The 27,628-nt window shown below is 37.5% G+C and overlaps 1 protein-coding gene and 3 long non-coding RNA genes across 7 annotated transcripts in view; 2 read left to right on the forward strand and 2 right to left on the reverse strand.

The window, feature by feature from the left end:
• Positions 1-784: 784 nt before the first annotated feature.
• On the reverse strand, positions 785-1,673 carry LOC135797111 (uncharacterized). The gene is made up of 6 exons (XR_010549454.1): positions 1,597-1,673; positions 1,434-1,485; positions 1,272-1,323; positions 1,109-1,160; positions 945-996; positions 785-832 (listed from the first exon to the last, which is right to left on the reverse strand). It is a non-coding gene; the product is annotated as an uncharacterized lncRNA (long non-coding RNA).
• A 1,559-nt stretch (positions 1,674-3,232) lies between these two features.
• LOC135797571 (uncharacterized) lies at positions 3,233-6,181 on the forward strand. Of its 2 annotated transcripts, none has more exons than XR_010549580.1 (5): positions 3,233-3,659; positions 3,764-3,807; positions 5,552-5,734; positions 5,794-5,945; positions 6,014-6,181. It is a non-coding gene; the product is annotated as an uncharacterized lncRNA (long non-coding RNA). The 2 variants fall into 2 exon arrangements; XR_010549581.1 differs by having other exon boundaries at positions 3,233-3,655.
• A 1,932-nt stretch (positions 6,182-8,113) lies between these two features.
• Positions 8,114-27,628, reverse strand: part of Ptp99A (Protein tyrosine phosphatase 99A) — a 102,461-nt gene continuing 82,946 nt past the window's right edge. Inside the window, exons 4-17 of one of the 3 annotated variants that reach the window (XM_065309439.1) lie at positions 26,194-26,375; positions 22,120-22,307; positions 20,735-20,849; positions 14,118-14,309; positions 13,774-14,048; positions 13,449-13,702; positions 13,087-13,373; positions 12,804-13,015; positions 12,697-12,744; positions 12,418-12,543; positions 11,452-12,213; positions 11,108-11,379; positions 10,778-11,049; positions 8,114-10,055 (exon numbers count right to left, since the gene is read on the reverse strand). In XM_065309439.1, coding sequence (XP_065165511.1) covers positions 10,012-10,055; positions 10,778-11,049; positions 11,108-11,379; positions 11,452-12,213; positions 12,418-12,543; positions 12,697-12,744; positions 12,804-13,015; positions 13,087-13,373; positions 13,449-13,702; positions 13,774-14,048; positions 14,118-14,309; positions 20,735-20,849; positions 22,120-22,307; positions 26,194-26,375 — 3,229 coding nt within the window. In that variant the 3' untranslated portion in view covers positions 8,114-10,011. Of the gene's footprint in view, positions 10,056-10,777; positions 11,050-11,107; positions 11,380-11,451; positions 12,214-12,417; positions 12,544-12,696; positions 12,745-12,803; positions 13,016-13,086; positions 13,374-13,448; positions 13,703-13,773; positions 14,310-20,734; positions 20,850-22,119; positions 22,308-26,193; positions 26,376-27,628 lie in introns of all 3 variants that reach the window. The other 2 variants (XM_065309440.1, XM_065309438.1) reach the window with 2 other exon arrangements.
• Positions 21,151-22,101, forward strand: LOC135797204 (uncharacterized). The gene is made up of 2 exons (XR_010549491.1): positions 21,151-21,621; positions 21,682-22,101. It is a non-coding gene; the product is annotated as an uncharacterized lncRNA (long non-coding RNA).

Consider the following 27,628-nt stretch of genomic DNA (forward strand, 5'->3'; position numbering starts at 1 on the left):
AATTTCGACCATAAAAAAGAGAAATATTTTGCCATTTTTTATATAAAATCTTTTCTTTAAAAATTTATTGTGCCATTTTGATGATTTTTCAATAATGATGCCACCTTGTAGAGAATTTTTCAAGGATCAATACAATGTAGTTCTTAATTTTCTAGCCCTCTTAGTTGTCGAGATCCTTCAGAATTCGAAAACCGAATATGCTGAATAAAGATTTTTAAACATTCATTTTACCCGCCATTACTATTTACCGCCTCTTTTATTTACATACCTCCTCACCCTTTCTGCGATCCGAATACCAAAACCTGAGTTTCGACTGTTTCGAGTCCAAATTTTGTGTCATTTTGCCTTCCAGAGTCGACAAAATAAAGATGGAATATTAGGAGCGCAGAAAGTTGAGGAGGCTGATAAAGTTTTCGCGGTAACTAGTAATGTGCTGCCTCTGGTGGCACCGGCCCGAAGCTCAAAACTTTCGGTTGTTGTAGTTTCTAATTGATAGATGGCAGTAGCATGCACTTTTCAAAATAAATGGTTTAAAGGATCGTTAAATATGTGATCAGGTAGAAATAACAGAAATAATTATAATTAAAAACTTAAAAATATTCTTTATTAAAGAAAACACACAAGCATAAAGACTGGTCCTTCCACGATGTCAGACTCAGGTGCAAAATCCTAAAACCATACAAAATTAGTCTTTTCAATATAAAAATGCAATTTTGGGGGTCAATTTGTAAGATAATCACAAAAGTTATTTAGGCAAATGATAAAAAATATAATACTTACAATCTGATGCAAGAATGGTCCTTCTACGATGTCAGACTCGGATGCAAAATCCCTAAAACAAGCAAAAATTAGTCCTTCGAACATAAAAATGCAATTTTGGGGGTCAATTTGTGAAATAATTACAAAAGTTATTTAGGAATATGATAAAGGAATTAATTACTTACAATCTGATGCAAGAATGGTGCTTCTACGATGTCAGACTCGGATGCAAAATCCCTAAAACAAGCAAAAATTAGTCCTTCTAACATAAAAATGCAATTTTCGGGGTCAATTTGTCAGATAATCACAAAAGTTATTTAGGAATATGATAAAGGAATTAATTACTTACAATCTGATGCGAGAATGGTTCTACTGCGATGTCAGACTCAGATGCAAAATCCCTAGAACAAGCAAAAATTAATCCTTCGTACATAAAAATGCAATTTTAGTGTCAATTTGTGCGATAATCACAAAAGTTATTTAGGAATATGATAAAGGAATTAATTACTTACAATCTGATGCAAGAATGGTCCTTCCACAATGTCAGACTCAGGTGCAAAATCCCTGAAACAAGCAAAAATTAGTCGTTTGAACATAAAATGCAATTTTGGGGTCAATTTGTGAGATAATCACAAAAGATATTTAGGAATATGATAAAGGAATTAATTACTTACAATCTGATGCAAGAATGGTCCTTCTACGATGTCAGAGTCGGATGCAAAATCCCTAAAACAAGCAAAAATTAGTCCTTCGAATATAAAAATGCAATTTTGGGGTCAATTTGTGAGATAATCACAAAAGTTATTTAGGAATACGATAAAGGAATTAATTACTTACAATCTGATGCAAGAATAGTCCTTCTACAATGTCAGACTCAGGAGCAAAATCACTAAAACAAGTCTAAATTAGTCCTTGAAAAACACAAAGATATTTGAATTAATTTAATATGAGATTAGGTTTTATTAAACAGGTAGTACTTACAGTTAGTTTTTTGAAGACATTTTCCTGTCCCACACCGTATCCTTAAATCATCCTCAATCATCTTAATATCTTCGTTGCACTCCCAATAATGCTTTCATACTTCAACCAAGAATAATCAAACTGAGGTTAGGTCTTCCAACGTTGTACAAGCAAAGCCGTGCTTGGTAAACACAAAAATAAAATTAGCTATCTTGGGTAAAACGTGGAACAAAAGAAATACTGAATTTATGTTTGTATTTTACATGACTTTAAATATTTTGAAAAGGAACCAAAATCATATGTTACTGAAAATTTAAACAAAATACACACTTTATACCCATGAGAAGAGATCGTTGTCAGAACTTAGTCACCATCTTAATGTGATTATTAATAAAACAGTAATTAAGATAATGGCCACCCCTGCGACGTGGGCGCGCCTGACAAGAATTACCCAGGTAGAAAGTTTTCAATAACCATCCCTGAGCCGGGTTAATGTTATCGCGATTATTTTTAATAAATCAAAACAAATAATCTAGGTAACAATGGCAAAATGTGTTCATCGGCTGCACCGCCCTTCCGATATGTGTAAGGTATGTGTAATGTGTGTGTATGTGATAGTGTAATGCAGTGTTTGTTTAAAGAGATAGATTTTATTTTTCAATGTTAAAGATTAAGTTAAAACGACCTGAAAATGTAAAGTTCGGATGAATATAATTAATTTTAAAAGTTGAATGTTAAACATGATTTATTTTTCATTTAATATTAGCCGGTTTTACATAAGTAGAGTAACAATAACGATTATTAAACAGCAATAATTAAGATAATGTTTATCTTGATTATGTATGTTTCGGTGCGCATTGTAAATGAAGTAATTGCACCATTGAACAAGATTAAGGCATAAATCATACGGAAAGGTAAGAAGGATAAAACAAGTTTGTGCTAATTCTACCCTAAAGCTTAAACACTAATAACAACACAAATTATTAGTCTACGAAAATTCTTTATAATGTAAGCTAGTTAAGTCAAGAAGCAAAGAGATAAAAATAATACATAAGAGAAAATAGAGAAAATAAGAAGCATAGATTTTGATAGCAATTATCTCAATTAACTAGCTTATCTTATAAAAATTTCCCGTTGATTAAAAATCAATTATGCGTTTTTGTCTATTACTTTTAGTTTATGAAAGAACCGTGACTTTAGCTCAATTTTGCAATAAGATGTTAGAATTAGATGCATAAATCAAATTTTAATTTTGCATTATTTTTAATTATCTAAATTGCGAGACTACCATCTCCATCATTCATAGATGGCACCAGCATGAACTAAAATTCATATAATAGACTTACAATGTTTATTTCTTTATTTATCGGCAAACGTGGGCATTCGAATTGTGTGTGTTTTGGACGCAATTTACACTTTCTTATCGCAGTCCCTCGTATCGTCGTTGCCATGCTCTCATGCCGCACGTTTACGCATCTTAGTTTAGTGTTGATTGCAGGTAACGTGCCGAAGGTCGCATGCCAGTGATGCGCCGTGTTTGCGCACTTCTCGCTTTCTTATCATATACTGTCCCGTCGTTGTTTACGCAGTTTTGGCATGCACTATCGATGGATTGAAACCAGTTTCGTGCCGGTCACTGCTTAATTCAGTTGTGTTTAGAGACTTATATCGTTAATTCGGACTTCAATATTCTAAATTTGTGTTATACTCAAAGATCAGTCGACTATTTATTTGTACTTTGCGACTATAGTAATTTGTATAATGTTCGGAAATGCCGGTTTTTGATCGCGTTTGTTATGTATATTACAAGACACGTGATAGTGGATTTGATAACATTCTTCACTCGGCGTTGTGTTTGGTGTTAGTTACTAAATTAATCGGATATGTATCACCACCATGTTGATTCTCATCATTAAGAAAGATCCATCAGGCTGGTGTAGGTAATATTTAACTAAACAGCACAGATTGTATATGTGTTGATTGTTAATTATAACATAATTCAATTGTATGAAATATTTTTGTTTTAATTTATGTTTTCGTTTAGTTACATCACTCGTTGTGCCTGGAAGTCCGATAAGCTGTACACTGGTAAGTTTATAATTCAATTATATTTTTGGTCAAATTTACATATGCTGTTTATAAACAAATTCTCTATTTATCACGTACTACCTACCTGTGAACAAAATAAGACGATTGGCACGGTCGGACATAATTAGGAAATATTCGCAATTCAAAAAGGGCAGATAAAAATTGCGATAAGTCACGTTTTTGGTCCTTTTATTCCACGAAATTAAATTCTTATCTAATACATTTTCAAATCTTTAATAACTTTCGATCCGTTGGTTGCTATCGCTTTTAGTTTAAAAGTTATTCACTATTATCGTATATTGACTCGAATATGTCAAGAACGTTGATTTTTCCTTGTACGAGTATATTTAGATACATTGCAATTAATCGCAATTGTATCTCATTTGGTTTAACGTAGCAGGGTGTCGAGAGAAGTGACTCGTGTACAAGGCACCTTACGTGGATGAATGTATAGCTGACCCTCATTTACCCATTTTTCTTATGAATTCAAATTTCATCTCTCAGACTTCCGTTTTAACTATCCTATCTAATAGAGAATAGTAAGTAGATTAAAACGCTGCGATCAGATCCGATTTATCTCTTTTAGTTTACGAGATATTCGCGATTGAATAAAATGGGCAAAAATTGCAAAATGTCACTTTTTAGCACTTTTAATCGCGTTTTTCGACCTTTTACTGTAGGAAATGTAATTGTTTTATATATTTATCTGATAGACAATTCTCCAATCTATCATAATCAACAATGTTGGTAGCTATCGGTTTTAGTTTACGAGATATGAATTATCAAAAATCGTCGAAAAAAAGTATCAAGCACCCCCCCCCTTGGCAATTTTTTCTTAAGAATTAAAATTTCATCTCTCAGATTTCCGTTTTAACTATCTTATCTGATAGAGAATAGTTCGTAGATTACGACACTGCGACCAGATCCTATTTATCTCTTTTAGTTTACGAGATATTCGCGATTGAATAAAATGGGCAAAAATTGCAAAATGCCACTTTTTAGCACTTTTAATCGCGTTTTTCGACCTTTTACTGTAGGAAATGTAATTGTTTTATTTATTTATCTGATAGACAATTTTCCAATCTATTATAATCAACAATTCGTTGGTAGCTATCGGTTTTAGTTTACGAGATATTAATTATCAAAAATCGTCGAAAAAAAATATCAAGCACCCCCCCTTGGCAATTTTTTCTTAAGAATTAAAATTTCATCTCTCAGATTTCCGTATTAACTATCCTATCTGATTGAGAATAGTCCGTAGATTAAAACGCTGCGATCAGATCCTATTTATCTCTTTTAGTTTACGAGATATTCGCATTTGAATAAAATGGGCAAAAAATGAAAAATGTCACTTTTTAGCACTTTTAGTCGCGTTTTTCGACCTTTTACTGTAGGAAATATAATTATTTTATACTTTTATCTGATAGAGAATTTTCCTATCTATCATAATCAACAATTCGTTGGTAGCTATCGGCTTTAGTTTAAGAGATATTAATTATTGAAAATTGTCGAAAAAAAGTATCAAGTATCTCAGATTTCCGTTTGTACCTATTTAAAAAAATTACTAAATTTTTATTATATTCGATTATTCTACTATTTAATTGTCATTCGCTACTACTCGTATAGTAATGGCATATACTATTTCCGCGTTTAATATTAATTTTGAACAAAAATGGTGATATTTTATCCTGTCTTGTGTGCATGCTTATGCAAGTTGTTTTAACTTATGTTTTTTTTTTTACAGTATTCGCCGTACCTTGGAGTCAGATGAATTCTGCATTAAAATTAACATAAACGTTAATATTAATGATGCAACACGCCCTTCTAGGAGTCATTACTACCGCTACCCTCCTACGGTGCCCTGAATGGGAGTCACTTCTACCGCTACCTTCGTGCGGTGCCCTGAATGTGAGTCTTTATGGATCCGGTAAGAATAATTAATATAATTTATGAATCTGTATATTTTATTTACATAATATTTTCTAGTTGTTGGATGAAACATTGGCTATTCCTGAAATGGCCAACTTTATCAATAAGCACCAACTGGAGAGCTTCCGTGGTACTGGTGGAGTGCGTATTGAAGATGATGTTTTGATTACTGAAGATGGATATGTCAATTGGACTAAAATACCAAGAACGTATGTTGTATTTTGGCAATCTATAATATTTTATATTTTACTATTCTGTTATTCATTCTGATTTATAGTGTCCAAGAAAATGAAGATTGATGTTGATGATGATTCGAAATACGATGGAATGAATTTACAACATTTTGAAGCTGATATTGATATAATTTTTGTATATATTGAGAAATTGAGTTTGTGATGGGTGTATATTCTACATGTTTGAATTAAATTGTAGTTTTATACTTTTATCTATAAAGTTTTATTGTGTTATTTGTCCCCAACGGAGAACATAGTCCACAACATCGTTACTCCTTTAATTAATCTATAAATCCCTTAAACTTTAATGGAAATGTCACTGCAAGATATGAGAAATAGTTCAGAATCAATTTTATATTGTATCAATATTAATTTAAAAACGGTATCACTAGTGTCATCTATCCACCAGAAACTAAACTACGCCGCTATTCAAGATTGCTGGAGATTCAGCCTACTGCACTTTCTGCGATCCTAATATTCAAAACATTTTGTGTATGAATTTCATCGGATTTTCAACAAAATTTTGTCGAGGAAATACGAAAGAGCTGCTCATCAGTTCGTGATATTAGGAACGCAGAAAGTGGACATAGATAATTCCCGCCAGATTTTTGTTGGATTTCCATTAGTTTGTTATGATTAATAGGGCCTATATGGATAATGTTAGGTAAATAATTACTTAAATAATCGATATAAAATTAAATTAGCCTGCAGAATACGAAAACAGAATATAACATTGACCGTTTAGGCCCTATTTACAATTTTAATACAAAAATTGGATTTTACATGCCAATAAGGCTTTAATCTATAATTATGTTACTAATTTCCGTTTCAGAATTTAATCTATATTCAGAATTCGAAAACAGAATTTAAAAATTCAAATTATTATAGAAGGTGAATTTGGTGAAAAAAGATTTCGTCATAAAAAAGGCAAAAGATTTCTCTTTTTTATGTCGAATAGAGTTTTCATTGAAATTTGCAAATAGGCCCTAAACGGTTAATAATAACAAAAAAAGTTACAAAAATAATCGATGCAGAATTAAATTGTCTATCAGGATCCGAAAACAGAATTTAAAAATTCCAATTTTTAAATTCGACCATAAAAAAGAGAAATCTTTTGCCATTTTTTTAATAAAATCTTTTCTTTAAAAATTTTTTGTGCCATTTTGATGATTTTTCAATAATGATGCCACCTTGTAGACAATTTTTCAAGGATCAAGAATATATAGTTCTTTTTCTTCTAGCCCATTTACTTGTCGAGATAATTACGATTTAATCTTCTAATTAGGAATGTTGAAAATTAAAAATCAAATTTTTTAAATTCTGTTTTCGGCTTCTGATACCTAATTTAATTCCCCATCGATTATTTCAGTAATATTTTCTGCTAACATTAACCGTTTAGGCCCTATTAGCAATTTTAATGAAACATATGCAAGCCGTCGGAATAGTCTAACTTAGAAGATTAAAATAGTAATTATCTCGTCAACTAATAGGGCTAGAAAAGAAAGAACATCATATTCTTGATCCTTGAAAGATTCTCTACAAGATGGCATCATAATTAAAAAATGATGAAAATGGCACAAAAAATTTTTAAAGAAAAGATTTTATTAAAAAAATGGCAAAAGATTTCTCTTTTTTATGGTCGAAATTAAAAGTTGGAATTTTTAAATTCTGTTTTCGTATTCTGCAAGCTAATTTAATTCTATCTATATCGACTATTTAAGTAATTATTTGCTTAACATTATCCCTATATCCCCTATTAATCATAATAACTCATGGAAATCCAACAAAAATCTGACGGGAATTATCTATGTCCACTTTCTGCGTTCCTGATATCACGAACTGATGAGCAGCTCAATTTTCGTATTTCCTCGACAAAATTTTGTTGAGAAATCCGATGAAATTCATACACAAAATCATTTGAATATTAGGATCGCAGAAAGTGCAGTAGGCTGAATCTCCAGCAATCTTGAATAGCGACGTAGTTTAGTTACTCATGGATAGATGACACTAGTGATACCGTTTTTAAATTAATTTAGTACAATATAAAATTCAAAATTGATTTTATATTGATACTATTTCCTTCACGCTGAAAACTTTAAAAAGCTGGATCGGGAGATGGCATTTTACAGTAGAAAATCGGTAAATTAAAAGACAATGAACATCTTTATTGTATTGACATTTTATATTTTATAACTTGACAATTACAGGAAATTAGGAGAGTTCACAATGAAATGATAGCGAAGACATATGAAACAACGTATGCATCCATGTTGAGTTTTATGCCATTTCGCGTTGCAACAGAAAACAATTGTTGCGCGTTGTTTCTCTTACACTAATTTCGTCGATTTTGCATAGAATAATGTATTAACACACATGTATATATAAAATCAAATAAATCAGTAAAGTAATAGATCTTCTATACATCTACGTGGGTATAATGGCAATATACATAACGAACATAAAAATACGGCAATAACGTGTTGTATTATCACACATCCAAACAAATGTTCCGAATGGATTTAAAGAGTTTCATAATATATTACGGATTCGGTGCATGCTGCCATTTTTTCTTACTCTAACAACAATTGTTCAAGAATCATTCGCTTACATATTAGTATCGTATTCGACTGTACATTTGAAAATGCCGATACACGTGAGTTGGTAATGCGCCTCCCCCGAAGATAAACATTGCTAACTTCTTAGTTTAGAGCTAGTTACAGATGCATTCAGACTTGTTGATTTTGAGTTGAAAGAGAAATGTGTCGGCTGGTGGACGGATTACTATTCTATCAAAAGCACATCAAATATCTTCGGAAAACAACAGCAGTACAATGTCTATATGATGCTACATATTCAGCAAGGTGCGCAATTTGTGAATTATGACTGAAGGTTGACAATTTATGGCGAAATTTCAACTCAACAGACACCGAACCGTGTCGAGCTTTCTCCATCCTATAAATGAGTTCTTTCTAAAATATCTGAGCAGTTCAAATGTCTCCGATGGGACCACATCAGACCTACTAATTAACTGTATACCCTTCTATTCGAATACCATATTTGTGTGTGTGTGCAATCACCCGCCCTTCATGCGTGTTGAAATCATTTTTGTTGTATATCTGAATTGAATTCCAACTCAAGTAATTATTCTAAATTGGTCCAGATTCATAAGGGTGAGGTGGTTTTGCATGAATCGATGTACTCATAATTTATATAAATAAATCTTATGTAGATATAAAAACTAAGTCTATACAGTTACATAAATATTGGATTAATATGCTACACTGCACATTTTGTATAAGTATCTTCAATTCATCATCCTAGGAGCTCTTTTATACACATAACTACAATATTTATACATTGCATTCACACATTATTTCGTATCCATGACCAACATTGTCTTCATTTACGCCATTAGTAGTGATGCACATCGGTTAATCTTACATATTTGCATTGAATACTAATGAAATTCATTAAATTTTAGCACATTTTTGTTTAAATATTAGCTTAATGATCTACGTGTCCATCTCGTCATCATTAGCTCTGTTAAAACATTATCTAGACAGATGATAGAGTTTCAATAGATTAATATAAATCTCAGTACAGTACATTGGCGTATTATCGTTTCATCATATAGAGCCGAATTTAGTTTCATATTTATATATACTCTACAACATGTTTAATTCCATTAAATCATGCAACTTTTTTGCACTAATTTCATAGCGATAATATTCTAGCACTATTCGCAGTATTCAATTACGTTGTAATATTCCATCATTTCGCCCTCCTTAAGAATAATGTACAATTCTCAATTAAAAGTATGTATACAATTAGCTTAAATGTATGTATATAAATATTGGTAAAAAATGAACGCGTTTATCGTTTAGTAGATAGGTACAAAAAGTGATAAAGTATTTACAAGATATTAATAATTTAATTTCGATCATTTTGTAATAAAAAGTACTAACGTTTTTGCATCGCTCGTGTTTAGTAAACGCTGTCATACTAAAAAGAGCACAATGGATTGAAGATAAAAAACATTCGATTAGATTTGGAACTTGCGTGTGCCCACAGGTATTAGTCGAGCTTCTGTAAATTAAAACAAAATACAAATTTCACTCGATTGATTCATGAGAAACGCAAAGTTGGCTGGCGGGGATTTGCTTCCACTCATACATTACACATGCATGCATTCATTGCAATCTGATAATGTTAATATGTTTGACATGCGTCGATGCAAATTCCCAGCACTTGATATTGATTTCTGAATGAACAATGATTAAGTGATTAAGCAGACACAACAAACATACTTGATGATTAAACACCCACGACTTGTATCGAATGCAATCAAATGCTGAGCTAGGCATTTCAAAATTATTTAATGCAGTCATATCTATGTTGCCTATTTGTAAGTTTCAACTAATCGTACGTTGCTCAAACGTAATAGTGTTACATAAAATTGTCGAATGACGCTAGTTATTTGCGATAACTTGATCAATTTGAGTCGTAGCGTGCCACATCAATCTAACGTCGACGACTTGTAATACATGTGCAATAAACTGCATACATCTTCTTCGTTGAAGAATTTGTTGGTCTATCATCAATGTTAGGGGTATAAAAAGAGCATGATTACTTCACAGTCGAAGGAAAACAAAACGAGGATTGAATCGAATGTGTGCGTGCGTTCATGTACAAAAAGGTATGATCGTGTACGGCATTACACTAGTCGTAAAAAGCGAATATGTACACCAAAGCGGGTTTGCGTTGTGATATTTAAGTGACCGTGAGTTTGGGCCCCACTGCCTCCATACCTTCGGGCGGCACGCGCACGCTGTCGTTGCTGAGCGAACCGTTTACAGCGCCGTTCGTCGTCGCATACAGATCGGGAGCACCGTCCGGTGGACTGCAGAGGGTCTGCAGGGCAAGATGCATGCGCAGATAGTCGTCCACAGAACCCCAGATGCCCGGCCGGCGATTATGGAACAGTTTCGTGTACATGTAAATGTCTATATGGTTGTCGTACATCAGATGTTTGCGCAGTGTGCTCAATGCGCAGAACTCAGCTGCCTCCGTGCCGCCATACCTAGATAAAACAATAGAAACATTTTATACATCAGCCCACAAATTTGATGAGAGCTCACCTGTCGACAATTACGATCGGTCCATTTTGATACCCTAGTTGTGCACTTTGTACGGTATTTGGCAAGTAAAATATTTCGCTAGCTGTGGAGCACAAGTGCGGCCAATTTGTGCTATGGATCATGCGCACGTGTAACTCATAGTCGTCCTGGAGCGATTGCATCGTAAACTCTCTGGTAACATAAGAGGATTGTGCTACTTCGTTGACTAATTTCACTTTGTAGTTCTCAGCGTCTATCGTATCCTGATCAACTGGCCAGAATACTTCAAAGTCCTGAAATGTGCGCAATGAAAGCAAGTGATGTTGTAAAATAAGAAAATTGTAGGGATGTTAAAAGGAACGTACTTGATTATCGATAATACTAAGCATCACAACTGTCTGCGCGTTATGATCCCAGACCATCTGCCAAAAGTCTTTTATGGTGCTCTTGAGCGGATGCTGCGTGATGATGAACTCCCGAAGACTGTGGAAACCCTGTATCCAGGTAGCGTTGATATAATCAGAGCCGTCCTCTCCGGGTTTTGGTGTGAGATGAACACGCGAACTTTCCACCGGCAATATGTCCGCCCGTCTGTTCTTTGGTTGATTTATCACTTTGTTAGAGGACACCAGATTGAAGTCCTTTGGCTGGAAGCTTGTTGCAAGCTTAAACTGATAGTCGAGCGGCTTCCACGGCTGGCACTTCTCCTCCAGCGTCTCGTCCTGCAGAATCTGCACGTACTTGGGGAACTGCTCGCGGCTGATGTTCGTCTCGCCAGACTCGATTGCCTCAAGCAGCGCGTCGTGAATGAAGATATATTGTTCTTCTGTCTGCACGAGGAAATTGCGCTGGGTACGAATGTGCCGCAGGAAACCATATATGTTTACTTCGCTGCGGATGCGTATCTGACGCAACATGGCATCCAGAACAATGTAGGTGCCTGTACGTCCGACGCCTGCACTACAATGCACGATGATGGGTCCGGCGTCGGGCGGGTTTGCAGTCGCCGATTTCTTGACAAAGTGCAGCACAGGCAGTGGATGGTCAGGGGTGCCGTGATCGGGCCAATTGGTGTAATGATACTGATAAACTAGTTTCTCATTCATCGCCGCCTTCTTCTTCTTGATCTACACAAAAATAAAACAGATTAAAGTTGGTAAAACCCAATAGTTATGTTCGTGTAGCAATCGGCAAAGTGCGGATTATTTACTTGGCAGTCAGCCAAACGGATTCAATTCAATTAATTCGTATGTTCGTTTTTCACTGCATCGAGTTATATACATTGTTTGATGTTTACGCATTACACGTTAATAAAAAGAATGTATACTTACACGAAGGTGGCGAATTTGCAGCGTCCTCACAGTGTATGTTGACATTACGTCCTCTTTGACTAGTTTCACTTGGATTACGCCGTAAGTTTCTACACCCTCCTTGGGCCAATACATATCACATTTTCTCTGTAAAGTAAAAATAAATATTAAGAACACTGTTCGCCAACGTAGTAGCATGGGAATAATTTGGGTTAATAAAATAAAATCAAAAATAAACGGCAATTAACACAATGTGTACAAGATAGTGACAAGCAAAACACCACACAAACACTTGTATACCTCAAAATGTTCGCTACCGAACTTGGAGTGAGGAAAATATAATGAAGCCTAATAACAATAAATAGTATTCAATACTCTGAGATATGAAAGCAAAGAATACTACTCACCCTTCCACGCTCAACTAAATTTGTAATCATCACAATGATGTTCACTCGCTGCTCCCACACCATGCGCCAGAAGCAATCGAATGTCGATGGCAGAGGGCCTTGTGTGCCAACGTACGCTTTGGACCAGAGAAAACCATCGATGTAATTCGCGTTGATGTAATCGTTCTTCTTTTGTCCGGGCATTTGCAGCAACTGTACACGGCTGTGATCATCTGTGGAGAGTGGTAAAGAGCAAGCTCGATTGTAAGTACGATCACGCCAAACGTCAAAATATGTCACTTACATGCAATGATGTTGAGATATCGATTCTTGCTTTTGTTGTCGGGCAGTTGAGAGTTCACTGAGGCGTGCTCGTCGTTGTTGGCCTCAGCTTGAATAGCTTCATATTCCTTGCTGAAGCCAATATCACCATCGGCATGCAACTCAGCCACGTGTTTGTTGAACATGTTCACTGGAATAGCGCCTTTGGAATCGCCACCATCATCTGCTGGCGCATTCCAGTCTAAGGATGCTGTTGGCACTGAGCATGGCGGGTCATCCAAATAGTAATAGGATGCACGAAAACATTTCCTAGAATAAATAAAAAATAAATAAATATTTTTAAACTAACATGAACAGATTATTAATGTGGTTGCCAACACATACCTCCAAATGATGAATGAAAATATAGCTAACAAGAAAGCAAATGCAGCGCAAATGGCTCCAGCAATCATGCCCGCGCTAAGTTGATGATGTGTACGTCGCATTATCGGTTCGAACTTATCGCAGTCAGGAACGATATTCACCATCTTGGGATCAGACGTCTCGCCGTCGACAACTTTCCCAGTCATCGGGCTTCGGGTGGACGCCCGAATTCGAACCTCATACAGAGTATGTGGAGTGACATTTTTAATCGAGTACTAAAATCACAATTAAAACAATTGCAGCAATTAGAAACCGAGCGCAATTTTACGCTATTGACTTTAATTACCGAAGTTTCCAAATGTTCGGTGCTCGTCGGCAGCATGATGTTCTCGAAAAATGCGCCGCCATGCACAAACACGTTGTAGAAGTCCACACTGTGGAAGTAACTCAACGGACGTGCCCATTTGATATAGATGGTGTCTGACGGTTCACAAGTCAAGTTCAAAATTTTAGGCTGTCCAGGTCCAGGAATATCTGTTTTGTTGTATACTTCTTCAGACTTATTACCCTCATGTTTTGATGTGTAGGCTTTCACAAATATTTCATATTCTGTGTTAGGTTCTGCAATCATTTCCAATTGGAAATATGTAATTAATTTAAATTCATAGAAGAGGATATTTAAATACATACTTAATTTAGTCAGATTATAGTGAATAATAGGTCCTGTTTCTTGAATTGACTGCACATCTGTCAAATTCCCCTGAACATAGTACACTCGATATCCTTCGATAGCTCCGTTCTTCTTCTCGGGCTCAGTCCACGTTAAAAAAATGCGATCAGACGAGATGTCAAGCACTGTCAAATTGCGGGGTTTACTTGGCACTGAAAAAAACAATAAATATTTAATTGAGGCCAACAATGTCAACTGCAATTACTCAGTTGTTGATATGCAACGGTGTACGTATGTGCGCATTGGTTGATTGAATACAATTGAGGATCACGGGGGCGTAGTCAAACGAGAGTTTCCTTCAGGATTTCGGCCGGGTTATTGACGTATATTGCATGCAAGCTGCGGGCGAGCGCAGTACGCAGTTGCCGCTCCGGACGTAACTCATACACAGTTATAGGCATTGTAAATGAACGAGCAAACAACCTATATTTAGATGAAAATATGCGAAAATCACAACCGCAGGCAGCAAAACGGAAGGATATTCTTTGTTTGTTTTATTTACCAGGGTCATCATGTTCGAATTGGGGATTGGCGACGACGCCGAAGATGACGCTGCACGCAATTGCGATAGCGACGAAGGCCGCCGCGCTGTTGCGATCCATAACAAGTCGTCCAAGCGGCATTATTCTTCGGACACGGTAGCACAAAATTCAACGCCTCGTCGTCGTCGTCGTGGTCATACATGCACTTGTTATCGACAATGCTTTCATATTTGATCACGAAGAAAGCGCGCGCTCGTATCAATGATGGTCGCCGCGAATGCAAAATCGAGTACGGCAGATTCACGCCCGATGCATAACCGATGCGCCGCGCACCGCGTACATGTTCGTCACACTAGTTATTATTATTCCGATCCGAAATAAAACGCACGTCAAGCGAGCGCACCACCCAATTGCTCCGCAACGGCCAGCACCGTGACAAGAGCGCTAGACGATGGCGGGAGGGGCTGCGCGGAAAGGCGAGCAGCGAAGAAGCGGGTTCGTGACCGCGCGGGCTGGTGCGGGCTTACCGGACGGCGCACACGCAGTGCGCGCCGGCCCGCTCGGGTCGTTGGCGTTCATGGCGAACGCGGGGAGCGACGATGCCGATCGGGTTGGGTTTTCGAGCGCTGCACTTCAACACAACACACTACACACAGTCGTGCGAGCTGATGTGAGCCACTGCACTGGTACCACAGATTATTCACTACTAGTGACCGGTACCATGCAGAGACCGTGCAGCGATTCACTCGATTTTCATTGCTTTGACTGCTGCTGAGAGCAGCTGAGCTCAGCGTGCGGCGCGGACAGGCAGTTTCGGCTGTTTCGATCGATTCACGGTTTGTGCTCGTTTGAACGGGCCTGCATCGGTGACCATGAACACATTCGTCATTCGTTTAACTATAACATGTACCCCGCATGCGTAATTGTTTATTCAAATATTTAAACATTTTCGTACATCACGATGCATACAGTCGATAGTAATTAGTTGCGCAACGGATGCAAACGATGAAATGATGCAGAAAATTGATTTATAGATGCGTACGTGATTCATATCAACTCAATGCAATTAATTGTTAGTTGGCAAATAATTGATGTCAATATATACATCTCTTTAAAAGAGAAAAATATGAAATTTTGTTTCTTACGTTATGAAATCTGTGTTTTTACTCCGCAACCAGTTGAACAATACATTTAAAAATAAAAAGTAAATATTTTCCCCTTGATATAAGGCTGATAATAGTATTTATGATTACTTGTCAAATATTTATGCCCATTATCTTGTATTCAGTACAATTCACAGTAATATTTGTGCCTATATTATTAAGTAAACAAATAATGACTCATAATTATAAGTTTACTATTTACGTATGTATTATTTATATTTATATGTGGTACAGGTGTCAATGAATTAAATAGGACGTAAAGTAATTTATATTTAATATATATTTAATTATTTTGCACTGTGCAATATAGATAATAGATACTTTCATGGAAATCATATGTTCTGTCACACAATTATTCAATATTTAAACATGCGCATGCGCAAAAGATGACAATCTAATTGATATTATATTTCTGGAAATAACTGAGCAGATCAAAAAATTTTATTGCAGCTCACAAAAGCAACTTTATATGAGTGATTTGATTAATTTGAATAAGAAATATATGATTTAAAGTTAATAATCACTCATTTCATGTTACTACACCAAATTTAATTGCAATCGTAAATTACAGATCCCCGGGAGGTACCCAAACTATATAATTGTAATTATGCCAATCTAATAAATACGGGAATAATAATTATTACTCATTCTTGTAGATTAATCGCCATTTTTTATCAAATACTCTTCACAATTACATGAACATTGTTTTTTGGTGTATAACTGGTTGCATAATCACCATCGCCATAATATCGGAAATTACCACCAGATTTTCATATCGATGCTGTTAAATGGCGTGAAAGACTTTCGCCCAGATGTTCAAGCCAATAGGCACAAACCTTCCGCTAGCGTACTCTAAAAATATTTGTTATTTTTGCCCTTTTCTTCGCCATTCAATATTTGCGCTCCTGTGCGATGAAAAATGATTTCCGCGCTCGAAAAAGTTTAGTTTAATTTCCTCTGAGGTGCACACGGCAGCGCGCGTCCCATTCACGAACAGTAACGTGATTATAATGGTAACGGCGATTTAAATGAGACCCCTTGTGCTCGCGACGGCGAGATTTGAGATCTTTTGTATTCTTCGGAACAATGGCTTACACAAGTAGCAGGTGTTCACGAAGGTGGATGAGACACGAGACGCGCGCCACCACCCAGTCGGTGAGTCATCGGTGCAACGTGTTTCGGTAGTCTGCAATCCGTCATTATGCGCTCGGAGCGAAAAACAAAGCGAACAACGACATTATTTGACCCAGACGAATAAAGATGACTGAAGTAAATGCATAACGCGCACTTTAATCAATATATTCAACAGTCCACGGTCTGCATGCGGTCGATAGGATATTTATAGGATGTTTTAAATTAGCAACAATTATTCACCGTTCTTCCGGGAAGCGCAAAACCATTTTGTTGTTCGCATCTTATTTCATCTCTATTTACTCCTTCTTTCCAGCGACGCTTTGCGCTTGAAGGAAGACAGACTGTCCTTAGCTTCGCCTTGCAAACAATGCCAACTTATTTAACTTCGCCCAACTATAGCGGCGCGTTTTGTAGGTGCGCTGAATTTCGTAATTGAAATTTAAATCTTGTTCAACTTTCCTTTAGATGCTTTAGATTTTCTTGCATTTTCATTTCAGAATGCATGTTTCGCCAACATCATCATGTTTCACATAACATTAAAGTCGTAAATGTTTAATTGAGCAACAAAACCACTCTTTTTGTAAAACTATTTTATTTTATTAGAGTGCGTTATTAAATTTTTAAGCAGAAGTAATAACATTTATTGATTTTTATTGTGTTTGACAAGGCAACTTGTATTACATCTGTAGTGTTGTGATTCGCCGCTAGGTGGCACTAGCAATACTAAAATGAGATTTTGTTGTGAAATGTGGTGAAAATTCCAAGTTTCTAAACATTGATTTATTAATAATAACTAATTCAACCAAGTAATATTTATTAATATTATCTCAACGTAACCTAGATTCGTGTTTTACTTTATTTTTACCCTTGGGGCGTTCTATCATTTTGTGCTCAACAACAAAACAAGAAAACATAAACTAAACTCTCCACCGACATATTAAAGAAACCACTTATCATTAAACTTCATTAAAGTGAGCATAATAAATTACTGCGTGAATATAGTATTAAACTTTATTTCATTATAAATTGTGCTGATTTGCACATTTTCTACTCGCGCAGCGCATGTAATAGAAAAATTACATTTGCACAAAGTAATTTTGTTCACGTGTACAGAATTGTTGCGCATTTCTTGATCAGCAACTTGGCTCTTTAATAATTCACAGGATATCTTTAGTGTTTCCGCAGTGCAAAAATAGTTAGTCGGAATAGTATTTCCGGAGACTTTAACTTCGCCTCAATGGGATGATATTAATTTATTATGTAAAGAGTGAGGCGGTCCGTGCGCATAAAGCGATTTGCCGCGCAATAATGACTGGTTCATTTACGCTATAATGAGGCGTCGCCAGCGCAACGACAAAGACGTCCTGGCGTTGCACTGCTGCTAGGATGCCCGGTACTTCTAACGCTCTATGCTTTGTGCGGCATCTTCACTCGTTTAGTCGGGCGTGTAAGCTCACACCGCCGACGGAATAACATACGCGGAGGAAACGTATCGATTCATTTAAGTGAAATGTGTGTGGGTACAATCCAGACGCACACTTTCTGCATATATATTTATACATGCACATAGAGATTTATTCTTGTTGCTTATGCATCGTATGCATTCTTCATATTTATCTGGGTATTGACTCTCACAAACTGCATTTCAATATAAGTGCTTATTTTGTACAAGCAAATATATGCAATTATTCGATTTCAATTCAATTACATACCTAATCTCTGATCTTCGGGTATTAGCAAATTTGGCATTCGTTTGATCTGTGCCAGAAACTGAGCAGCTAACTAGTGTTGCTTTGAGGTAGAGAAACCTTACACGCACATCTAGTACTTTATGCACATACCTAGTCAATATCCGTGTGCAGTTCGAATGTGCGTTTAACTAAAAAACCGCGTTTGCACCGGTCAGTACCCAATTCCATCTCAACTTGCGACTGAGGATCAATTATAGTATTGCCTGCACTGGAAACTCTTGCGGTTTCTCTCAAAAGTATTCAAAAACACCTCCTAATTTATTTCATGTACTTTAAAACGATGTTTTCAATGCTATGCTAAGAGAACATCTACTACAATTCAGAGATTACCGTCAAATTATTATTTAATTGATTTCTATTAATTATTAATGTCATTTAATATAACTTTGGTATTAAAAATATTAAGAAATAAGTTTTTTTAAATTAATTCTTCTGCTTTTTTCCTTGCTTGTGTGACTACCGTAAGCATTCTCATTTGCAAAATCTCTCTATGTGTTTTGTTCATCGTCTAACGTTTCTTAGATTGATCTTCATGCGATTAAAACGTTTCCACTTTTCGCCGACAGACTCCACTTCGTATTCACGAAGTATTCGGCAAACATTCGTTGATGTTAGTTGATAGCATCATTTAGACGCTTACTACGTCGAGTGTTAAAGCTGCCTGCTCAGCGCACAAATATAGAATTGCATTTTGATTTAGTACGTAAATGTAAAGTACTTTACACACTTTAAAAGATATCCTGATTAGCATACCTGAACATTGATTTCTTATGTTCTGTCTTATAGAAATACTTAAATATATTTTCCGTAAATTTTCCACATGACTGCTATAAATTGAAAATTTCAAGTTGAATGTAGAAAACTCTTTGACCAGTCACCACATCTTTCAATTGTGATAAATGCGTATGTAACTATTGACCAACGGCAACTTTAAGAGAACCATTGTTCGCGGGTCAGCCGCTTCGCCCAGAAAGGACGATAGGCTTCTTTTGGTGCGCGCAATTTTTTTTAAACTTTACATGAAAAATTGCTATTATAAGAAGGGTCTGATTTTCGTAAGTTCCTTCATAAATCAAAAAGTGTACTAAATCTAGTCAATGCCATTCGGGGCGTACGGCGGCGGCTACAACGCAGGGGACCTAGGCTTGTCCGACTCGAAAACCCGAACTTCTTTATTTAATTTAGAAGTTCAACTTTCCATGGCGGTCGTCTCTCGATCACAACTTACAATATCCCGGTATTATTGTCATCGTCAAGATGTTTTTTCGGTGTTCCACAAAACTTACGATGTGAATTAACTTTCATTCTTGATATATTTTATGCATAGAATGATTTTATTTATTAAATTGAAGTAGCATTAGAAATCAACGTGAAACGTATGAAAAATACAAGTTTTAGGCAGCCCTGAAAAGATTGTTGCGGACTACTTAGGAATATTGAACGCGTACTACTAGTGCGGATTCCCTGAGTTGAAAAAAAGTCCCTGACAGCGGTCACAATTCGCAAATCTCTATAATCCGCAAATCTTCATGCAAACCAAGTTGCAAAACATCAAGGAAATGAGTGCACTCTGTAGCTCATGACATAAACGTCACTTACTCGTAGGTTTCTCGCGACTCGATACTCTATGCAAGCGCACTTCGCGGTTGAGCTGTGTGAGAGCTCAGAAGTCTAGATTCTGATATAGTTGTGAGAACGACAGCTTTAATTCCGGTACGAGGCGCGTATGTAGCATTTGGGGTCCAGACGCCGCAGTCACGATAAATATAATATAATCCGAGTTAAAATAGCATGGCGCATGAATCCTGCGATGTTTATGAAAACGTCGCCAGTGTCCTTATTTGCATCCGCTTTTGAGTCGAGCGCGAGACTCGGCGGCAGGAATAGAAATGAGACACTCTCTGGCGCGCGTGTCGCGCCCCCGAATTGAAGTTGAACAAAGTCGTCGACTTTGGCTCGTTCTCCACTTAACTCCGACGCCCCACATGCCCGCCAGCGAGGAGTAGATTTGCATGAACAGTTAGAACGAAGGAAATGAGGCACTCACCTCCCTCATCTGTCATCACGAGTACGGTCGTGCTCGGCCCGGGTCCCTCAGGATTGAAAACCTGTAGCGAGACCAAATACTGCGTGTAGGTCTCCAGGTCTTGTATGGTGTGGCTCTGCAACAGACAAATACAGCCCTGTTTAGCGCTGTGGTGGTGGTGGTGGGGGTTTGAGACCTAGAGGGAAATTATTCCCCCGGATGCTGGCGCGGATGGCTGACACGTGCACGATTAGGAGGTGCTTAAGCGATCCACCAGGACTTGCTGGCCACGCGGAGAATCGGCAAACTTGCGCCAAACCACGATCTTAGTTCATCCATTCACACACGCACATCTTCATACCTTGCTTATCTAATGTTCCTCCCGGTTGCCAGGAGGCAAATGTGTTTCAGTTGTAAATAACCTCAAATGTCACAAGCCAGGTCATGAATATCGAGCAGGATCAATAATATAATAATTCATAAAAAGCAATTTACAAATCAAAGCAATCCATAAAACGTCAGTTGAAACGATTTTTAAAATAAAAACCGCTGTGTAAAGTCAAGGAAATTCTCGTAATCATATGTAATCATGGTTTATCGTCCTCGTCCCTCGTTATCGTCATCATCATTATGTGCTACATTTTGTGGTGACTTATTGCCAAAACGGTGGAGAATGGCACACTTGCCGCAGGCATATTTATTCCCCGAGATATACAAGTTTTTACGATCAAAATGATAAATGGTTATTTAAATAGTACGATGTCGCGGAACATATGTGAATGGATGAAAAGGATCTGATGTGATATAAAATTGCAGCGTTTCCATAAGCCATCCGAGACATTTCCACGTGTTTTTCGATAATAAATGATAGAAATTCAAAAACATTTAAAAAAAATTATACTAGCATCGTAAATACTCAACGTAATTAGGTTACTAATAATAATAATAATCACTAATTATGTTTACAGCAAGGCGTAAAAAGAAAATGTTACCTACTCTAGAAAGGTGAGCCGTCTGATAAACACGAGCAAGGCAGGGTTGCTTATTAGCGCACAGAGGCAATTTGATCTGAAAATAACAGCAAGAACGCGTCGCGCCGGCCTATTAATAAACAGGTCATCCGATTAAGCGGGGCGAGGTGAATTTCTGTGATTTCCCGTGGGGCCCTTAGATTGAGTTTATCGGGAATCCGCGCGAGCACCAACATCTGAAGCACGCGGAATTGGAATGAATGAATGTCGGACGCGACCAACAAGACGCTCGCAATTTCTTTTTCCCAATCGTTTTATAGACTAAAAGAGACCGTCACGTTCAAGAACCTATGAAAATTTGTCTTTTTCTATTTTATTTTACAAGAAACAAAAAAAATTGTTTTAAAAAGTCTAAAATTTTAGAGTAAAATTTACCTCGACGGTGGGATCCCTGATGTAGATTTCTTTAACATCGTCGACGCCCTTATCCCGCGGCCGATATGATATCCTGTATCCGAGAAACTCTCCATGAATGGTATCTCGATGTGGCGGTCGCCAGCTAATGTGCAGCGCCGTCGATGACACGTTGTGAGCAGTTGTGATTGTCGGCTTGCCGGTGGGCGCTGTAAACAAAGGCACACGGTAGATAATTAACATGTTTTAACCTCCAGTTACGACTTGCTTCGGCGCTTGCGAGAACTGTTATTATTTATAACTATCAGTGACATTTGTGCTGGTCGGACACGTTTATGTATGCTTGTGTTTAGTTCCAAAGTCGTTCATAACTCTCGCCAACAGTCGTAACAAGCGTGTTACGATTAGCATTTATATTTCACCCACCCCGATTTAGGCAAACTACTGTGTAACTCGCAATCAACTAACTAGTACTAGAGGAACGCGCATAACGATTACCTAAGTATTGAATGTAACATAAACTTGAGGGGTAATACCCGCATTGGCTAGACATACATTATTTTAAATTATTGCCTTGTACTCGTACATATCCATAATCACTATGGAAGAAATTTTGGATGAATACGTTATTTGACCTACAAATTGTGCACGATGCAGAGAATCGATTTCTTCAATTATTTATTGCATTTTTATCGAAGCAGCAATTTTTGTGTCGCGCGTGCAGTCGAGTAGTGAGTTATTCGCAAGATGTGGAGGCGCCGGTCCTCAGATATTACCATTTGGATTAAATTTAAGTGTGTAATACATGTTGGTACCATTCGTACATACCGCCTGTCGTGTAACCCGGAGGGAGATAAAATTGAATCGCAGAACACAAACTTAATATTGTCGCGATGCTCCAACAATGTAAATCGCCATTTGAATACGTTTATGACACAAGGAAATGAAATAACGCCCCTCATGCCGGGCATGAATGCATGCGCTCGAACGCAAACGATTTGGTGGAGGCGCTCAAAGCCAAGACATGCACAAAAAATACACGCATTTCGGAGGAGTTTCTCAATGCAAACGTGGATTGATGTTTTTCAGAAAGGGCAAAAAAATACGACGAGGAGGACTTTTAAAGATCGCATCTGAATGGTTGGCAGTTTTCTTTGTTTGATTTTGCCAGTTCATTTCGGCCACTGCTCGAGTTTTTTTCACACCTTTCAAAACCGATGAAATTCAAACAGGACTCAGTAAAAAACATGTGCTACGACTTTATTTCGACTAAAAATTGATTTTAAATCGTTGATTTTGATGGTAATTATAAAAATAAAACACACAAAAGCGATTTTCAATCGGGAATTATGTATTGAGTCCACGGGTCGAAAATACCCTTGGAATTAAGGATAAACATGCAAGAAGCCCATCGACTCAAGCCTACTATCACTCGGAGTATTTTGCGCTATATCAGAATGAAGAAAGTCTGAAATATACTCGCGCTGAACTCGCATGGCGTTTATTATTCCACAGCGTCTAATCTACATTTCGCCGACGCTCTAATCCGCATCAGTTGAAATATTATACAAATGTGAATTTATTCATGATGCGGCGGCGCCTGGATGTTTCCATCGCCCTCCAGCCGAGTGCGTCCGGCGCACCGGCAAACGAACGAATTTATTCGTGCGCGCCGGGCAATTAGATCTATTCCGTAAACATATGTACCTATTGCAGGCGCACACGAAAGCGCAGACCAGTGGGTCGTTATTTACAGCGCGCGCGGCTTGTATGTCGACGCTGTGCGCCGTCAACGACATGCATTATGAATAAAATAGATGGCCAGCATTACCGATTTGTGGCTGGCGTGGAAGCACCAGGGTGGAGGGATTTTGCAAATATAATACGTCCGCAAAATGCGCCGTTAATGCTTTCCGTTTTGCAATGTGGCGCGAACGTCTTAAATCGATTTTATTCCAGGGGAATAGCAATGGATAGAACTAGAACTAGGAGGGTGAATAAATAAAAAAAAATGATTTGGCGATACTCAAGTTGAATTATTGTGGAATCGTTAAGAGAAGATCAAGAAAAATTATTTTAAATCTTTTCTAACATTTCACGTGATTACATTTTTTCGTATCAAAAGTCAATACTTGCATTTCCTTTGATAAAAACACATTGACTACAGATACGAAAAAACAATCTCTTAAAAGTTTCATACCGTATTCCTATACACAGTTTTTTTAAACGTTTGTACGCGTGGCTCGAGTGTGTGCTTTTATTGTCGCTGCGCCATGCAGAAGAAAAACAATGCGAAGCATTTCTGGCGAGAAAAACTGGGGTGACCGCGTAGTCCATTTAAGTTTATTCGGGAAGCCCGCCCGAGAGGGAGCAACTTCATCCGGAAAGTTTTCGGACTCTTGTTGGAAAGCATAAGGGGCAGTCAAGAGAATTGAAGTAAGTGATCCGATCACATTAAGGCTGCGTACGTGTGAGAGTGCGTCTTGGTTTTCTCTGTGTGTGGGTGGAAAACGCAACCCTCCAACACAATATCTATATCTATACCTTCTACTATATCAGTATATCTCTAATATATGTAGTTTATCGAACATGATGTTTAAAGCAAACTTTTTGCAGGCATAGAAAGGGTGCCGAGCGTCAAGATGCCGTCCAACGTCTCGGAGTCCTTCCGAGTACTCTCATCTTCCTATAGTGCCTTTCATATCTCGGCACGAAGGCATGCGTTTGATGTGCACGTTTGCAGTCCTGGGGGCCTGCGTCGGGCCCGACATAATACCCGGGTGTCTAGCAATTAGAATCTTGCATCTTTTGCTTTGACTTGGTTCGCGCATAAATAAAGCAAAAGTTGTTTGCTCGCCAACTTTTTAAATACATCGTAAAACAAACATTTGGAGTTTTATTTAGAGAAATGATATTATACCTGATTCAATCATTTGATCCGCAATGTTTTAAACTATGAGGTAACAAAGTCCATGACCTGATATTTTTATATGTCAAATGATTTCCCACTTGCGCGACCGGTTATTTAATTTCCTGACAGGCAAGAAATTGTGTGGTTTATTTGTCAATAACGGCCACGGATCGGCTTCTAGCCTGCCTGCATGAACCGCGGCTTGTTCAAATCGCTACAAGTTCGATTAGCGCGGTTTCACTTTGACAATGGTTTGGTGACATATACCTCGTCCAGGGATTCTACCTACTCTACATAACACCTACACCTACACCTGCCTATTGACCACACACAAATCTATTGGTATTGACGTGCGAACGTTATAGTGTTTGTGCGCTGTTTATTTGCGCGTTTTGCTTCATCGATTTGTCAACGGAGCGCGTCGCGAAATATTCGCTCGCGCACGAATTTTCCCAGAAACTGCATTTTGAATTACAAAGAACGGAAATATACTGTTGGTTAGTCATGAATATACTGAATTCCTTAGTTAATTGGGTCAGCAACTAGCGTTTGATGAACATTATTGTTTAATAAATACTAACTATAGATTGAAATTTAATTATATTGATCATTTCTAAAATACGCGGCGATGAATGCTCGTGGGCTGCGTCGAAACTGAACAAAATAATTAATTAACGAGAATAAAGTTGACAAAAAAGTTTGCTAGAATAAAAGAGAAACTTTAATATAAAGTTTTTTAAGAGGCAAAACTACAACTTTATTAATATTAAGTAATAATATTAATATTATGAAGTAAAGAGCTATTTACCTTAACAAAAAGAGAAAAATAATCAAAATCTTCTTAGAATAATGCAGAAATAATAAAATAAAATAAATAAAGTCGTTTTTAGGTAAAATTCAATTGAAAAATTAAAGAAATGTAAAATTAAATTTTATTCTTAACCTCAAATCCACTTTCATGATCACATAACCATAAAAAAATCAGAAAATGTCCTCAAGTTTCCACCTAAACACCATTTTACTAAATGGTGTCGTTTGGAGTTTGACTCTCCACCCTATTGTGATATGAAATGCAAAGTACACATACGCCACGAAAGGTGAGTAAAAATACCCCGAAAAACCAATATTTTACCCAAGATACCTAAAGAAGACTTAACTTAACAATTGTGGTGCGATGTACTCACCTTCGCGCAGCGTAACCATATAGTATGACCCCTTACTGGGCGCACTGGAACCCATCCCATTGACGGCGATCACGCGGAAGCTGTACACCGTGTACGGATGTAGGTTGGTGATTTGGTAGGTGGAGGCGTTGTTCGGCGTGAGAATGCTGTCGATGACTTCCCACTCGCTGTCCTCTCCAACTCTGTAAAAGTGTTCAAGATCATATAGTTTTATCCGGCAAACTCCGGGTCTTTGTTCGCGGCGTTTTGCTCTCGAGTGCGAACTCGTAACGTCTCGGTCGTCTCGCGACTACGTATGGACACAATGGCTGGTGGCGGCAGCGAAACGACCACCCGTCACCAGCGTCCACTCCCAGCCGCCCTGCGTTCGACATCGACAGCAATGATATTATGATAGAAACGTGCTTTATTATACGCGACGAATGCGCCCGTTTTTTTTCATCATCTACAGCTACACATTGAACCAGTGAGGCTGGATCATTGGGAGCATCACTTCCGGGCGACACCAAGTGCGCCTTGTTATGCATTGTACGAACGCCTTATGCTTTCATCACGTTTCTCGCGAAATTATGCAGTAAGCGGAATTCACTACAATTTTCTTACACAACCACCATGAGCAAAAGTGTGGGTGTAAAAGTAATGCAGTCGAAATGTACGAGTACTACCAGAATACTAGCAGAGTGGAAAAAAAATCAAACTTGCAACAGCGAGCGCGGAAAGTTAATACGAAAGACGTGCAATCGCTCTCAACGCGCTTTTATATCACAAGCTAGACTATATTATCATTTCATACGGATGTGCATTTTTTAATTACGTTTTTCTCATGCATTTAGATGACTGCATCGCGCGGACGAGGCAAGTTCGCCTCTCACACTAATGAGAAAACCACCGCGCACCCGGGAGCGCTGAATTCTGCGCGTCATCTTAGGTTCTGTTATTTAACAGCGACGACAGGTGGAAGACCTCTTTAGCAACTACTGGGTTTTTGTGGTTTCAAAAACCTTTTCCACCTACATATGCTGCTTTAAGCGACTTGCTGAAAGCTTCCAGCGCAGAATAAATAAATTACGAAACTTCTTTCAGCGTTTAATTTATGTGCTTGCTTGATTTAACTACTTTTACAAAGAATTTATTTAAATTTACTTTAACGAACGTGGCTTTGCATATGTATACTCATTGTGCTGAATAAATGCTAACTTTAATACAACGTTTCTTGCGTTTTACGAAAAGAAATTATTTACAGCATTTCGAATGGTTTATAGTTGTCATTATACTTATAGTCTGGATCGATAATTGAGGGTTGGCTCGACACGATTGACCTGAAGTGCATGTGTTGCTCACCTTAGTTGCGGTGTTTTATTATTGTGCTTGTCCTACTAATAAGTCGTAAACTGGAAACTATACGCGCCCTGGCAACTACTTGCTGAACTTTAAT

Source organism: Atheta coriaria, unplaced genomic scaffold (genome assembly GCF_025399875.1).
Source record: "Atheta coriaria isolate IRGN ID8LTWV9N9 unplaced genomic scaffold, Caltech_Dcor_3.1 hic_scaffold_8_pilon, whole genome shotgun sequence".
Taxonomy (NCBI): Eukaryota; Metazoa; Arthropoda; class Insecta; order Coleoptera; family Staphylinidae; genus Dalotia; species Dalotia coriaria.